The sequence below is a fragment of the Heloderma suspectum genome, chromosome 11, assembly GCF_057233095.1.
Source record: "Heloderma suspectum isolate Gila_16-S chromosome 11, 16-S_ref, whole genome shotgun sequence".
Taxonomy (NCBI): Eukaryota; Metazoa; Chordata; class Lepidosauria; order Squamata; family Helodermatidae; genus Heloderma; species Heloderma suspectum.
In genome coordinates, this window is record NC_139468.1 from 44,665,582 (window position 1) to 44,680,283 (window position 14,702).

At 48.9% G+C, this 14,702-nt stretch overlaps 1 protein-coding gene across 15 annotated transcripts in view; it reads left to right on the plus strand.

Annotated features, from left to right (window-relative positions):
* The window catches only part of TP53BP1 (tumor protein p53 binding protein 1), a 117,162-nt gene that overhangs the window by 57,602 nt on the left and 44,858 nt on the right, over positions 1–14,702 (plus strand). For all 15 annotated transcript variants that reach the window (XR_014785446.1, XR_014785447.1, XR_014785448.1 and 12 more), the window contains exons 15-18: positions 5,990–6,267; positions 7,309–7,715; positions 7,850–8,041; positions 8,353–8,550. Coding sequence is in view for 12 of the 15 variants with exons in the window: in XM_084817837.1 (XP_084673963.1) it covers positions 5,990–6,267; positions 7,309–7,715; positions 7,850–8,041; positions 8,353–8,550 (1,075 nt within the window). In the remaining 3 variants the exon portion in view is untranslated. The remainder of the gene's footprint in view (positions 1–5,989; positions 6,268–7,308; positions 7,716–7,849; positions 8,042–8,352; positions 8,551–14,702) is intronic.

The window sequence follows — 14,702 nt, forward strand, 5'->3', positions numbered from 1 at the left end:
GTTTGTCTGCATCCTTCTTAAAGTGTGGTGCCCAGAACTGGACACAGTACTCCAGATGAGGCCTAAGCAGTGCTGAGTAGAGGGGAACTAGTACTTCCCGGGATTTGGAAGCGATGCTTCTATGAATGCAGCCCAAAAGAGCATTTGCCTTTTTTGCAGCCACATCCCATTGTTGGCTCATATTCAGCTTGTGATCGACAACAATTCCAAGATCCTTCTCGCTTGTAGTGTGGTTGAGCCATGTATCCCCCATCTTGTAACTGTGCATTTGGTTTCTTTTTCCTAGGTGCAGAACTTGGCATTGATCCCTATTAAATGTCATTCTGCTGTTTTCTGCCCAGCACTCCAGTCTACCCAGATCACTTTGAATTTTGATTCTGTCTTCCAGAGTATTAGCTATCCCGCCCAATTTTGTGTCATCTGCAAATTTGATCAGCATTCCCTGCACCTCCTCCTCCAAGTCATTAATAAAAATGTTGTAGAGCACTGGGGCCAGGTCTGAGCCCTGTGGTACCCCACTCGTGACCTCTCCCCAGTTTGAGAAGGTCCCATTGATAAGCACTCTTTGAGTCCGATTCTGTAGCCAACTGTGGATCCACCGGATCGTTGTTTCATCTAGCCCACTTTGAGCTAGTTTGCTCATCCGGATATCATGGGGCGCTTTGTCAAAAGCTTTGCTGAAGTCGAGGTATGTGATGTCTACAGCATTCCCACGGTCTACAAGGGAGGTGACTTGATCAAAAAATGAGATCAGATTTGTCTGGCAGGACTTGATTTGACAAATCCATGTTGGCTTCGAGTAATCATGGCATTGTTGTCAAGGTGCTTCCAGATGGATTCCTTTATCATCTGCTCTAGAATTTTCCCAGGGATTGATGTCAGACTGACTGGTCTGTAGTTCCCAGGTTCCTCCTTTTTACCCTTTTTGAAGATAGGGACAGTGTTAGCCCTCCTCCAGTCATCTGGCACTTCCCCCGTCCTCCATGATTTCTCAAAGAGAATAGACAGCGGTTCTGAGAGTTCTTCCGCCAGTTCCTTTATTACTCCAGGATGCAGTTCATCTGGCCCTGGAGATTTGAGCTCATTCAAAGTAATTAGGTGTTCCTTGACCATATGCCTATCGATCTCAAGCTGCAATCCTGCCCCTACAGCCTGTACTTTGCCTTTGCCAGGGGGGTCATAGACCCTCTTTTGGGAGAAGACTGAGCCAAAGTAGGAATTGAGCACCTCTGCCTTTTCTTTGTCATCTGTTATCGTTTTGCCATCCTTATTTAATAGCTGAACCACCACTTCTTTCTTCTGCCTTTTACTATGCACGTAGCTGAAGAAAGCCTTTTTGTTGTTTTTAGCATCCCTTGCTAACCTCAGCTCATTCTCAGCTTTAGCCTTCCTGATGCCATCCCTGCAATTCTGTGCTATCTGCCTGTACTCTTCCTTTGTTACTTGGCCTTCTTTCCACTTCCTATATGTGTCCTTTTTTGTTTTCAGGTCATCCCTAAGCTTTTTGTGAAGCCACATTGGCTTCTTCTGTTGTCTTCCCCCTTTTCTTCTTGTTGGAATTGTTTGTGATTGTGCCTTGAGAATTTCCTTTTTTAAAAGCTCCCACCCATCTTGGACTCCTTTTCTCGTTAGCGTCGCTTGCCATGGGACCTTACTGATCATTGTTCTGAGTTTATGAAAATCAGCTTTCTTCAAATCCAGGGTACGCGTTTGACTACACTCGGCTTTTGCTTCCCTTAGAACCAAGAACTCAAGTACAACATGGTCGCTTTCCCCCAGAGTTCCTGTAACTGCTACTTGATCCACTAAGTCATCTCTGTTGGTTAGGATCAAGTCAAGGATAGCCAATCCTCTAGTTCCTTCCTCTACTTTCTGTAGGAGGAAGTTATCCGCCACACAGGTCAGGAATTTCCTGGAGGGGCCACGTTTTGCAGAATTTGTCTCCCAACAAATATCGGGGAAATTGAAGTCCTCCATTACTACTACATCATGCTTCCTTAAAACATTGGCTATTTGCTTTTCAAAAGTTTCATCCTTGTCTTCTCCTTGATTGGGTGGCTGGTAGTAGACTCCGACCACCAGGTTCCTTTTATTCTTTGCTCCATTTATTTCAACCCAGATGCTCTCGATGGGGCTACCAAGCTCCTCCTCCTGTATTTCTGTGCAGAGATATGTATTTTTCACATACAGTGCTACCCCACCTCCCTTTCTGTTCCTCCTGTTCTTTTTGAACAAATTATATCCTTCAATTGCTGTATTCCAGTCATGAGAGTCATCCCACCAAGTCTCAGTTATACCTATCAGGTCATAATTTCCCTCTTGTATTAAGAGTTCAAGTTCGTTCTGTTTGTTTCCCATACTCTGAGCATTAGTATATAGACATCGAAGACCTTGTGCTTCATAGTCTGGCTTTCTTCCTACATGTGTCTGAAGACTATTATTGGGCGCTATCAGAGCTGTTCTCTCTGTTGCAGTGCATGCGCCTACATCCATTGTTACCCCCAACATTACATCTCCCTTCCCCGTAGGATTCAGTTTAAAGCCCTCCTGATGAAGTTCTTCATGCTGTGGCCAAACACATTCTTCCCATCCTTTGTGAGGTGCAGCCCATCCCTAGCCAACAGCCCATCTTCCAGGAAGTATAGCCCGTGGTCCCAGAATCCAAATCTCTCTCGTTGGCACCACCTTCGTAGCCAGTCATTCACCCGGAGTATTTTTCGTTCCCTTTCTATCCCTCTTCTAACTACTGGAAGGATGGATGAGAAAACTATCTGGGCCCCAAAGTTCTTGAGTTTCCTTCCCAAAGCTTCAAAGTCTGACGTGATCTCTTCGTAGCTGTGCTTGGTGGTATCATTTGTTCCCACATGGATGAGAAGAAAGGGATCCCTGTCAGTGGGCTTTATGAGTGCAGGCAACCTTTCAGTCACGTCTCTAATCTGTCCTCCCGGGAGACAACATACCCGGCGAGTCCACGGGTCTTCGCGGCATACTTGGGTCTCGATCCCACGCAGCAAGGAGTCTCCCACTACTACCACTCTTCTTCTTCTTGTAGGCCTGGGTTTCATTGCCTCTGTTTGACTGACCTTCAGCCTCTTGCTTACTCTCATGCAGGTTCCCCTGTCAACAAGTTTGTGATGGGCCACAAAATTCCGATGCCACAAAACATTCAGATGTGCCACAAAATTCAGATCCTCAACCCAGTCAGGGAGACCCTACACAGAGGAGAGTACCTCTTCTCTATAGGCCTGTTTGGCATGATCCCATCTCCAGCACAGGAGGCTTTTAAGTCTTCTTTATCAGCGGAATCGCTGCCAATACAGGGCCATCCTACCTGGTTTGGTACCTGCTTCCAGGGTCTCTTTAAAACTGATTATTTAAGTAGTGATTCACCAGGGAGCCACTGTAGACACAAGAAAACTGAACTAATTCATGGGCAGGATTTGGAAGTTACAAGAAGACACCAGGCCCCTCAGCCCAGAGATCAGCAAATCCGATGGACCTGGCTCACACCCCATCACTGACGTTTTCCTCTGTAGAGGTGCTTCTGTCGGCATGTGTGCACTCTTGCCCCCTCATGGCTTACCATGACTTACCAACATGAGATCACTCACAGGAGACATCAAGGTGGCTCTCACCACAGAGGTGAGGCTTCCAAAGGCTGCTAAACCTTCACAACCCCCACAGGGGGGTCCTTCTGCAGGGTTCCTCCAGGATCGTAGTAACCACAGGCGCAAGCCTGTCCAGCGTGGGAGCCCACTGTCAAGGCCCGGTAGTGCAGTGGGCCTCCAGGTGGTCAAGCTCGCCCTACAGTCCTTGTCATCTTAATTTGACTCCTGGGCTTGGGCCTCTTGCACCTTCAGCAAACGGCACTCCCCTTTGCCTTCTTACTAGTTTTCTGGCAAGCAATGCAGAGGCTATAAGTGCTGTAAAATCCCTCTGCCCTAAGGGGCTCATGTATATCTTCTATCCACCCCCCTAATATCCAGAATGCTCCAGCAGATCAGAGTAGAATGTGCTGCAGTCATCCTTGTAGCCCCCACTGGCCACGGAGACGGAGATCCTTCACATGGCAGAGGCAGACCATGGCTCCAGCGGCGAGAAGCCTTCTGTCCCAGGATCCCGTATTCTCATCTAGATCCCACATGGCTTGGCCGAGCCATGTGGCATCTGCAGGGGTACCTTCCTGAAACTTGGATCCTCAGAACAAGTAGTCTAGTCACTGTTGTCTTCCAGAAAACGATTTACAATACAGAGTCATGAGACAACATGGAAGGCATTCATCAGATGGTGCAGGTGCAACTCTAAGACAGCAGCCATCAAAGAGCTCCTCCATTTCCTACAGGCAGGCTTCTCCTAGGTCTGAAGCCCAGGACCTTGCACAAACAGCCCTCTGTTATCTCCTCAGTCTTACCCAAGATAGGACACACACTGCTTGGCTCGCACCTGCACAGGTCTCTCAGAGGGCCAACACTTGTCATCTCTCCTATGGTGTGCAGGTTGTCCTCCTAGAACTTAAAGCCCTAAAGGCCTTGACAAAGTCTCTATCTGAACTGCTAAAGAACATCTTGCAAGACTGCTGTTCCTCGAGATGGCCGTCCTTGTGGCAATTAATGGCCGTCCTTGTGGCCGTCCTTGTGGCAATTCAAGACGAGGCTGGACAGCCATCTGTCAGGGATGCTCTGACTTGGATTCCTGCATTGAGCAGGGGGTTGGACTCGATGGCCTTGTAGGCCCCTTCCAACCCTAGTATTCTATGATTCTATAATTATATCAGCCAGAAGGATATGGGAATGGAGCGCATTATCCGTGTTCCATAGGCAAGAGTAATCTTCCATACTGAAAGTGAACACTGTCTTTCACAAGTCTCAGGAAATTGTTCTACCTTCGTTCTGTCCAGAGTCCTCTCACTCCTCCAGGCGGATTTAACACAAGGTGGATGTGTGCTGAGCACTCAAGGTTCTGTCTGTCTGTTGCACAAAATTCTTCAGATATGCTGACGCCTTCCTTTCACCCTGTTTACCTGGCGCAAAAGGCTCCCAGCTCTACAGTTGCCAGGAGCAGGTATCACTGTGCTTGTTACACTCCTCATCACAGCTCCCTCACTGGGCAGCAGCCACACCTGCAGCTTTCCATACGCGCCCCTTACAGAAATATGTAGGGCTCCACGCAGAAGATGCCTAGTACTTCCACTAAGCTCTGCGGTTTGGACATTCTTTTGGAGGCAGTCTTTGGTAGAAGGGCGCCATAGCACGTTCCTCCTTCTTCATAGTTTCACCCACTTTTCCTAGACGTTGTTTCACCACCCTAGGCCTTAGGTTAGCTTGTCCACACCCTGTTGTTGGATGCCTCCTCACACCAGAGAACGGAACACCGGACACTTCACCAAACTAGAAGATACCTTCATGTTAATGGAGGCATCCAAACTACCCCCTAATTGATCAGTGGCTGAATCATGTATGGCATAGCCAAGAACCACAGTTATGCTAGTATACGCTCAACACTGGAGGTTGTGCTAGGCCATGTCGGGGAGGGGATTTCTCTTTTTTCTTTATCGTCTGGACTCCTCAGGTTGTACTCTGTTTTGAGCTCAGCTGTGGGATGGAACTGGGTGGAGTCCAGCATCACCAGGCCTACAGACAAAAGTCTAGGTCACATGATCCCTGACTTCCTGGGGAATAGGGGAGTTTAACCATTGTCGGATGCCTCCATCACAGCAAACTGGAAGGAATGATCATGGCAAGTGTCTAGTGTTCCAGTCTCAGCAGTTGAATTGGACTAGAGCAGCAATGTTACTGCATCTGGATGCGAGTGTGTAGCAGTGACTCGCATGTGACTGCACCCTGGTACTTGAGTGAGAGCGGTTCTGTGGTACCCTCCCCTCCTGGGCACTTTCTCCCATTGTGTCGTGAGGCTTGTGCCATGTAGGCCTGGCCTTCCTTTCCCAGGCTCCTTCTTTCCTCTCTTGAATTTAATACTGCTTTTCTTTCAGGAGAGTGAGGAGCCTACAGTGGAGTGCCAGGAGTGTGAGGTGGACGTCTCCCCCTCCCGCACAGGGGGCTCTTCACTTGCCTCTGGAGACCTCGGAGATGTCAGCTCCTTTTCATCCAAGGCCTCAGGGCTCCAGCGCACGCCCAGTGGAGGGAGCAGTGCCTTGTCAGCTGCTCGTAGTGGTGCAAGCTCTGGCCGAGGAGCTGGGCCCCTCAGAGGGGGAACTTGCCCAGAAATGGTGTCTGCAGACTTTGCCTTGCCTCGCGTGAGAAAGCTGAGGTGTGCCTCAGGGTGGTGGGCAGAGAAGAGGACAGCGGGGCCTTAGGCACTGCTTGTGCCTGACTTCAGGAGAGAACGTGTAGTGCTCCTTGGGTTTTGAGCCAGGGAGGCTAATGCAAGGCCTCTGGGAAGGGGCCTCGCATTAAACACCGTGGTGTATTTAAATGTGGGTTGCAGCACCCCCATTGGGACGCTCGTGTTGTTAAAGTCTCAAATGCAAAGGGAATTTAACGTAGCCACTGGGGACTTCGTAGTAGTAGTAGTATCATGAAGGTAGAATCATAGAATAGCAGGGCTGGAAGGGGCCTACAAGGCCATTAAGTCCAACCCCCTGCTCAATGCAGGTATCCAAGTCAGAGCATCCCCGACAGATGGCTGTCCAGCCTCGTCTTGAACGCCTCCAGTGTGGGAGAGCCCACCGCCTCCCTAGGTTCCAGATGTTTGCAAAAATATTTCAAGACAAACGTTTTATTTAAAGTTGCCTCAACCTAAGGGGGAAATCTATCAAAACTGTGTTATATGGCCTTGCGGGTAGATTTATTGAGCTTTGCTATTTATCTTCGGGGTTAGGGTCTTAAAAACATGTTGAGTTCATGTCCATAGTGGCATGTAATGAACCTGTGAGAATGGGAGGCTTCTGTAGTACCTTCACTGACTGGGCGTTGGACGATGGCCATGATGGGGAGAGGAGTGGTGGCTGGCTGGCTGGCTGTGCGGAAGCTGAGTTGCCTTTCATTTACCTAGCCCTAAGAAGTGAGGTGGCCAGCCCCACTCCCCAGTCCAGCATGACTGCGTACCAGTCGCAGTGTGTGAGGGCGAGGAAGAGCAAGGCCTGAACCGTCAGCGGGGTGGGCGTGCACCTCTTGCTCCTTGTGGACAAGGGAAAAGGGGCCATCCCGCTTCGCGATCAACTGGAACAAGGCAGCATAGTGAGCATCAGAGAGTGCGAGGTGGTTGAGGGGTGGGGTGAGGAGGAGGACAGGAGAGGCTTTGGGAGCCTAGCAGACTTCTCTCCAGTGGTTGCTCTCCATGATTCTGCAGGGGCGGTCTGCCAGTGCTGGCGGATCTTTCAGCAACAGCCTCGCCTGAAGAAAAACGTTCTACGCACATCACAGGTCACCTTGAGAGGCAGGAGCAGGCCGATGCTTCTCTGCGCCGCAGCGACTCCCCTGAAATTCCCTTGCAAGAGCAGCTGGGTCTCTCTGATAGTGCAGGGCTCTCCTCTTCCGGGAATAGCCTTGTGGGCCTCCGGGTGGTGGCAAAGTGGTCCTCAAATGGCTACTTCTACTCTGGAACCATCACACAGGATGTTGGGAGTGCCAAATACAAGCTGCTCTTTGATGATGGCTATGAATGCGATGTCCTGGGCCGTGATATCCTTTTGTGTGACCCCCTCCCCCTGGAAACAGAAGTGACAGCCCTCTCGGAGGACGAGTACTTCAGTGCAGGTAATTCTGTTCTGGCTTGGAAGAAATCCATGATGTCCGTTGTGGGGGTGGGGGCACGGAGGAGAAGGAATGCTTGGGGAGAAAGAGCTGCCGCCCAGTCTGGGTTGCTCTGGTGCCTTTTGCCTTTGCTGCAGGGGTGGTGAAGGGCCATCGGAAGGAGTCTGGGGAGCTGTTCTATTGCATTGAGAAGGACGGGCAGCGGAAGTGGTACAGGCGGACAGCGGTCATCTTGTCTTTGGAGCAAGGGAATCAACTTCGGGAACAATTTGGGCTTGGCCCCTATGAACCCATCACGCCCCTGAACAAGGCGGCTGACATTAGCCTAGGTAAGCTGCCTGGAGGTGGTGGCCCCGGGTCTCTGCAGTGCTTGATGCCTCTGAGCTGCCTTGCTACGGCTGGCTTAGAGAAATGGCAGCCTCTGGTGGCATTGTTGTCGGGGCTTGTGGCCCCGCGCAAGCTCTTCGTATGTGCAGGGCAGCTTGGGAGGTTGCCCAGAAAGACTCCTGCAGGGTGTGCTGCTTTGCTTCTCCCGTCCCACGGAAACTGTCCGTGCGTGGGAGGGTCTGCGCGAGGGCCCTGGCCTAGAGAGTGTTGTGAATGGAGGTGTGACTGACTACTCTCTGCCGGATGGATCTAGATAACCTCGTAGAGGGAAAGCGTAAGAGACGCAGCCTGGGCTCCCCGAGCACCTCCAGCAGCACGACACCCGTCCGCAAGGGCTTTGAGAGCCCCCAGGCACCACACAGGCTGCTGCTGTCTGGCAAGAGGAAGCTGGCCACCTCCGAAGGAGAGCGATCCCCAGCCAAGCGACGGCGATCAGCCCCCACGAAATCAGGTGAACCTTTGCTTGGACCAACTGGGGGGCTTCCTTCTATTGGATGGCTTTCCCTAAACTCGGGTTTGCTGTAATTCTCCAGGTTGGTGTGCGGAAGGCATCCCACAGTGGGTTAGCTCCTATCTAGTGCTATCACCCAGGAAAAGCAGGGACCCGCGTGACTGAGTTTTAAACACTCTGTCGGTCTGAAGCTCCTCCTAGCCAGTTCGTCCCTGCTTTTTGCCCAGGGCAGAGCTAATTCTCATCTCCTATCTCAAGCCTATACTTATCTCCATTTCTAGAATTTCTTAAACTCCTCACCTCTTTTGACTTTTTTCCTTACAACCAGCTTTTATCCCCCCCCCCCCCGTTTTTCTTTGCTGCTTTCTCTCTCTCTCCATGACCCCTCTGGCAAAGAGAACCATTTCAAAGCCCCAAAAGAAAACGAAAACAATGACTCATGTGAGAGTTGTTAAGAAGCCATCTGCAGATGATAGTTGCCAGCTCAGGCTTCCCACTGAGTCTTCCAGCCGCAGAAGATCAAATAAGAGAGTACCAACCCGGAGGCTACAGCCCCTCGTGGAGTCTTTGAGATGCCAGGAATCCCAGCCTCACAAGACTTAGCCAAGGCTGAGGGAGTGCGGGGGGCACAGCCACCCTCTCCACTCAGAACAAGATGAGGAAACAACAGAACAGCAAAGGCTAGATGCTCCAGCAACATCAAGGGTGCAATCGAATCTGTGTTTTCTCCCCCATGTGGAGGATTCCCACCAAACAAAGCAGACAGCCATTTTAGGTTGCAGTTTCGATTCCAGCTTGCAAAGGGAAGCCCTTCATTCCTCCTCCTCCATTGCTCATACGGGGAACAATGAAATAGCCCCCCACCCCCAGTCACAAACATGGCTCAGTTAGATCAATCAGCCTTATCCCAGATCACCAAGGCAGTACTGGACAATCTGACTGACCATTTATTAGATAAACCTTGAGATCAAGCCGGTTTGCGAAACGCACCAGAAGCTTGCACTTTTCTGAGTCTTCCTCCTCTCTTCCGCTTCACTTGGGAAACAAAACTAAAAACAGGACTTCAAAATCAAAACGGCCTAGTCCTACCTATAGTCTGCACTCATCGGCAGGCTCTGGGATGACTCTCCAGACCCGTGCTGCACAGCCACAGGTTGCACTCACAGACCCAAGGCTACCTTGGCTGACCTCCACCCTGACAGTGATCCCGCCATAATTTCGTTTCAGGAGTCTATTTCAGAAGGGGACGAGGGCGGATGGTCAGACATAGAGGTTGCAGAGCATGCCTCATCTGATCAATTCTTTAACAAAGAGGATTTTTTTACCTTTATTGTCCAAAGCAATTGCCTCCCTGGCTAGCAACCCAGCACAACCTGAGAAACAGCAACCATTATCTAGAAGGGCGGCAGTGTTTCCAGAACCCAGGCCGACCACCAGAGAGGTACCTTTTCCTAATTCCTTTAAGAAACTAATGAAGGAGGAGTGGAAATCCCCTCCTCCAGGGAAAAAGGCCATCAGTACAGCACAGAGCTTTTATACTCTTCCCCACGATGTGATGGAAGAACTAAAAGTCCCCTTAGTAGACGGCCCCATGGCTGCCTTGCTCTCAGGTGCTGTAATGCCAGAAGATAGTGACATTCCCCTAAAAGGCCATGGGGAAAGGAGATCTGACACAGCTTTGAAAAAGGCACATGAAGCGGCAGCACCCTCCTTCAGGGCCTCAGCAGTATCATCTTATTTTGCAAGAGCTTCTACTTATGGGTGGAAGACATAATAAACAATAAGGAATTAGATCAGACCACTTTATACAGAGGGCTGATCAAAGTCTATAAGTCTTTTGCCTTCCTGGCTGATGCCACACAAGATGCGCTCCAGTTTTCAGCCGCTCCATGGCAGCTACTAATGTAGCCAGACTTTCCATTTGACTCATAGAATAATAGAATAGTAGGATTGGAAGGGGCCTACAAGACCATCGAGTCCAACCCCCTGCTCACGGCAGGAATCCAAGTCAGAGTATCCTCGACAGATGGCTGTCCAGCCTCATCTTGAATGCCTCCAGTGTGGGATAGCCCACCACCTCCCTAGGTCATTGGTTCCACTGTCATATTGCTCTGACAGTCAGGAGGTTTTTCCTGATGTTCAGCCGGAATCTGGCTTCCTTGAGCCCATTCTTCCGTGTCCTGCACTCTGGGATGATCGAGAAGAGATGCTGGCCTTCTTCTCTGTGACAACCTTTCAAGTACTTGAAGAGCGCTATCCTATCACCCCTCAAGTCTTCTCTTCTCAAGGCTAAACACACCCAGTTCTTTCAGTCTCTCTTCACAGGGCTTTGTTTCCAGTCCCCTGATCATCTTTGTTGCCCTCCTCTGAACCCTTGTCTGCATCCTTCTTAAAGTGTGGTGCCCAGAACTGGACACAGTACTCCAGATGAGGCTGAGTAGAGGGGAACTACTACTTCCCGGGATTTGGAAGCTATGCTTCTATGAATGCAGCCCAAAAGAGCATTTGCCTTTTTTGCAGCCACATCCCATTGTTGGCTCATCTTCAGCTTGTGATCGACAACAATTCCAAGACCCTTCTTGCCTGTTGTGTTGTTGAGCCACATATCCCCCATCTTGTAACTGTGCATTTGGTTTCTTTTTCCGAGGTGCAGAACTTGGCATTGATCCCTATTAAATGTCATTCTGCTGTTTTCTGCCCAGCGCTCCTGTCTATCGATGAACTTGTAGGCCCCTTCCAACCCTACTATTCTATGATTCTAAGATCACTTTGAATTTTGTTTCTGTCCTCCAAAGTATTAGCTATCCCGCCCAGTTTTGTGTCATCTGCAATTTGATCAGCATTCCCTGCACCTCCTCTTCCAAGTCATTAATAACAATGTTGAAGAGCACTGGGCCCAGGACTGAGCCCTGCGGTACCCCGCTCGTTGCCTCTCCCCAGTTTGAGAAGGTCCCATTGATAAGCACTCTTTGAGTCCGATTCTGTAGCCAACTGTGGATCCACCGGATCGTTGTTTCATCTAGCCCACTTTGAGCTAGTTTGCTCATCAGATATCATGGGGCATTTTGTCGAAAGCTTTGCTGAAGTCGAGGTATATGATGTCCACAGCATTCCCACAGTCCACTAGGGAGGTTACTTGAACAAAAAATGAGATCAGATTCGTCTGGCAGGATTAGTTCTTGACAAATCCATGTTGGCTTTGCGTAATCACTGCATTGATTTCAAGGTGCTTAAGATGGATTGCTTTATCATCTGCTCCAGAATTTTCCCAGGGAGTGATGTTGGACTGCCTGGTCTGTAGTTCCCAGGTTCCTCCTTTTTACCCATTTTGAAGGTAGGGACAACATTAGCCCTTCTCCAGTCATCTGGCACTTCATCCGTCCTCCATGATTTCTCAAAGTGAATAAACAGTGGCTCTGAGAGTTTGTCTACCAGTTCCTTTATTACTCTAAGGTGCAGTTCATCTGGCCCTGGAGAGTTGCATTCAAAGTAATTAGGTGTTCCTTGAGCCTATCGATGTCAAGCTGCAATCCTGCCCCTTCAGCCTGTACTTCGCCTTTGCCAGGTGGATCATAGACCCTCTTTTGGGAGAAGACTGAACCAAAGTAGGAACTGAGCACTTCTGCCTTTTCTTTGTCATCTGTTATCATTTTGCCATCCTTATTTAATAGCTGAACCACCATTTCTTTCCTCTGCCTTTTACTATGCACGTAGCTGAAGAAAGCTTTTTTGTTGCTTTTAGCATCCCTCGCTAACTGCAGCTCATTCTCAGCTTTACCTTCCTGATCCCATCCCTGCAATTCTGTGCTACCTGCTTGTACTCTTCCTTTATTGCTTGGCCTTCTTTCCACTTCCTATATCTGTCCTTTTTTCTTTTCAGGTCATCTCTAAGCTTTTTGTGGAGCCACATTGGCTTCTCCTGTTGTCTTCCCCCTTTTCTTCTTGTTGGAATTGTTTGTAATTGTGCCTTGAGAATTTCCTTTTTTAAAAGCTCCCACCCATCTTGAACTCCTTTTCTCGTTAGCGTCGCTTGCCACGGGACCTTACTGATCATTGTTCTGAGTTTATTAAAATCATCTTTCCTAAAATCCAGGGTACGGGTTTGACTATACTCAGCTTTTGCTTCCTTTAGAACCAAGAACTCAAGTATATCATGGTCGCTTTCCCCCAGAGTTCCTGTAACTGCTACTTGATCCACTAAGTCATCTCTGTTGGTTAGGATCAAGTCAAGGATAGCCGATCCTCTAGTTCCTTCCTCTACTTTCTGTAGGAGGAAGTTATCCGCCACACAAGTCAGGAACTTCCCGGAGGGGCCATGTTTTGCAGAATTTGTCTCCCAACAAACATCGGGGAAATTGAAGTCCCCCATGACTACTACATCATGCTTCCTTGAAACACTGGCTATTTGCTTTTCAAAAGTTCCATCCTCGTCTTCTCCTTGATTGGTTGGCCGGTAGTAGACTCCTACCACCAGGTTCCTTTTATTCTTTGCTCCATTTATTTTAACCCAAATGCTCTCAATGGGGCTACCAAGCACCTCCTCCTGTATTTCTGTGCAGAGATATGTATTTTTCACATATAGTGCAACTCCACCTCCCTTTCTGTTCCTCCTGTTCTTTTTGAACAAGTTATATCCTTCAGTTGCTGTATTCCAGTCATGAGAGTCATCCCACCAAGTCTCAGTTACACCTATCAAGTCATAATTTCCCTCCTGTATTAAGAGTTCAAGTTTGTTTTGTTTGTTTCCCATACTCTGGGCTTTAGTATACAGAAATCGAAGACCATGTGCTTCATAGTCTGGCTTTCTTCCTACATGTTGGTGAAGAGTATTATTGGGCGGTATTAGAGCTGTTGCGAAGAGTATTATTGGGCGGTATTATCCGTTGCGCTGCATGAGCCTTCGTCCCTTGTTACCGCCAACTTTACATCTCCCTTTCTCATAGGATTCAGTTTAAAGCCCTCCTGATGAAGTTCTTCATGCTGTGGCCAAACACATTCATCCCAGCCTTTGTGAGGTGCAACCCGTCCCTTGCCAACAGAACTTCCTCTAGGAAGTATAGCCCATGGTCCCAAAATCCAAATCTCTCTCGTTGGCACCACCTTCGTAGCCAGGGTATTTTTTCCCCCTTTCTGTCCCTCTTCTGACTACTGGAAGTGTGGATGAGAAAACTATCTGGGCCCAAAATTCTGGAGTTTCATTCCCAAAGCTTCAAAGTCTGATGTGATTTCTTCGTAGCTTCGCTTGGCGATATCATTTGTTCCCACAAGGATGAGAAGAAAGGGATACCTGTCAGTGGGCCTTATAAGGGCAGGCAACCCTTCAGTCACGTCTCTGATCCGTCCTCCCGGGAGACTGCATACCTGGTTAGTCCATGGGTCTTCACAACATACTTGGGTTTCGATCCCACATACCAAGGAGTCTCCCACTACTACTACTCTTCTCTTCTTGTTGTAGGCTTTGGTTTCGAGCACTGGAATGTTGACCTTCCCTCAAAGGAAAATCTTGCTGCCGTACCCTTCATGGGGGCACACCTTTTGGGGAAAAGGCATTAAAAGATATGCTCATAGAAACTAAGGATAAGAAATAAGTTATGTCTCCCTCCTCTTGGCAAGAAGATAAAAAAACTCTCGCCCAGTATTTTATGCCGTTTTGCTCATTCCGGAGCACTAACCAGAATTCCTTTTGATCCGAAAGCTACAGGTTCCCAAAACTAGCCTGGTCCAGATCCCAATTACAGCCCAGAAGTGCCAGCTTTTCTGACGCCAGGGAGCCCAACGTAGGAGGAAGACTCCAGTGTTTCCTCCCTGCATGGGAACAATCCACAGAGGATTGCTGGGTCCTGGACACTATCTCCTATGGTTATCTCATAGAGTTTTGGAAACAGCCCCCTCCTCAGTTCATCCCATCCCCCACATCACAATCCACTGCCAAGAATCACATATCTGCCGTAATACAGCATCTATTCCAAATAGGAGCAATAGAACCGGTACCATGTCACAAAAAATATGAAAATATTTATTCCATCTTCTTTCTATTTGCCAAAAACGACAAAGGCTGGAGACCTATACTGGATCTCAAACACCTGAACAAGTTTGTCAGATACCGACAATTCCATATGGAGACACTCCAAACCATCAAGGAAGCCCTTCAC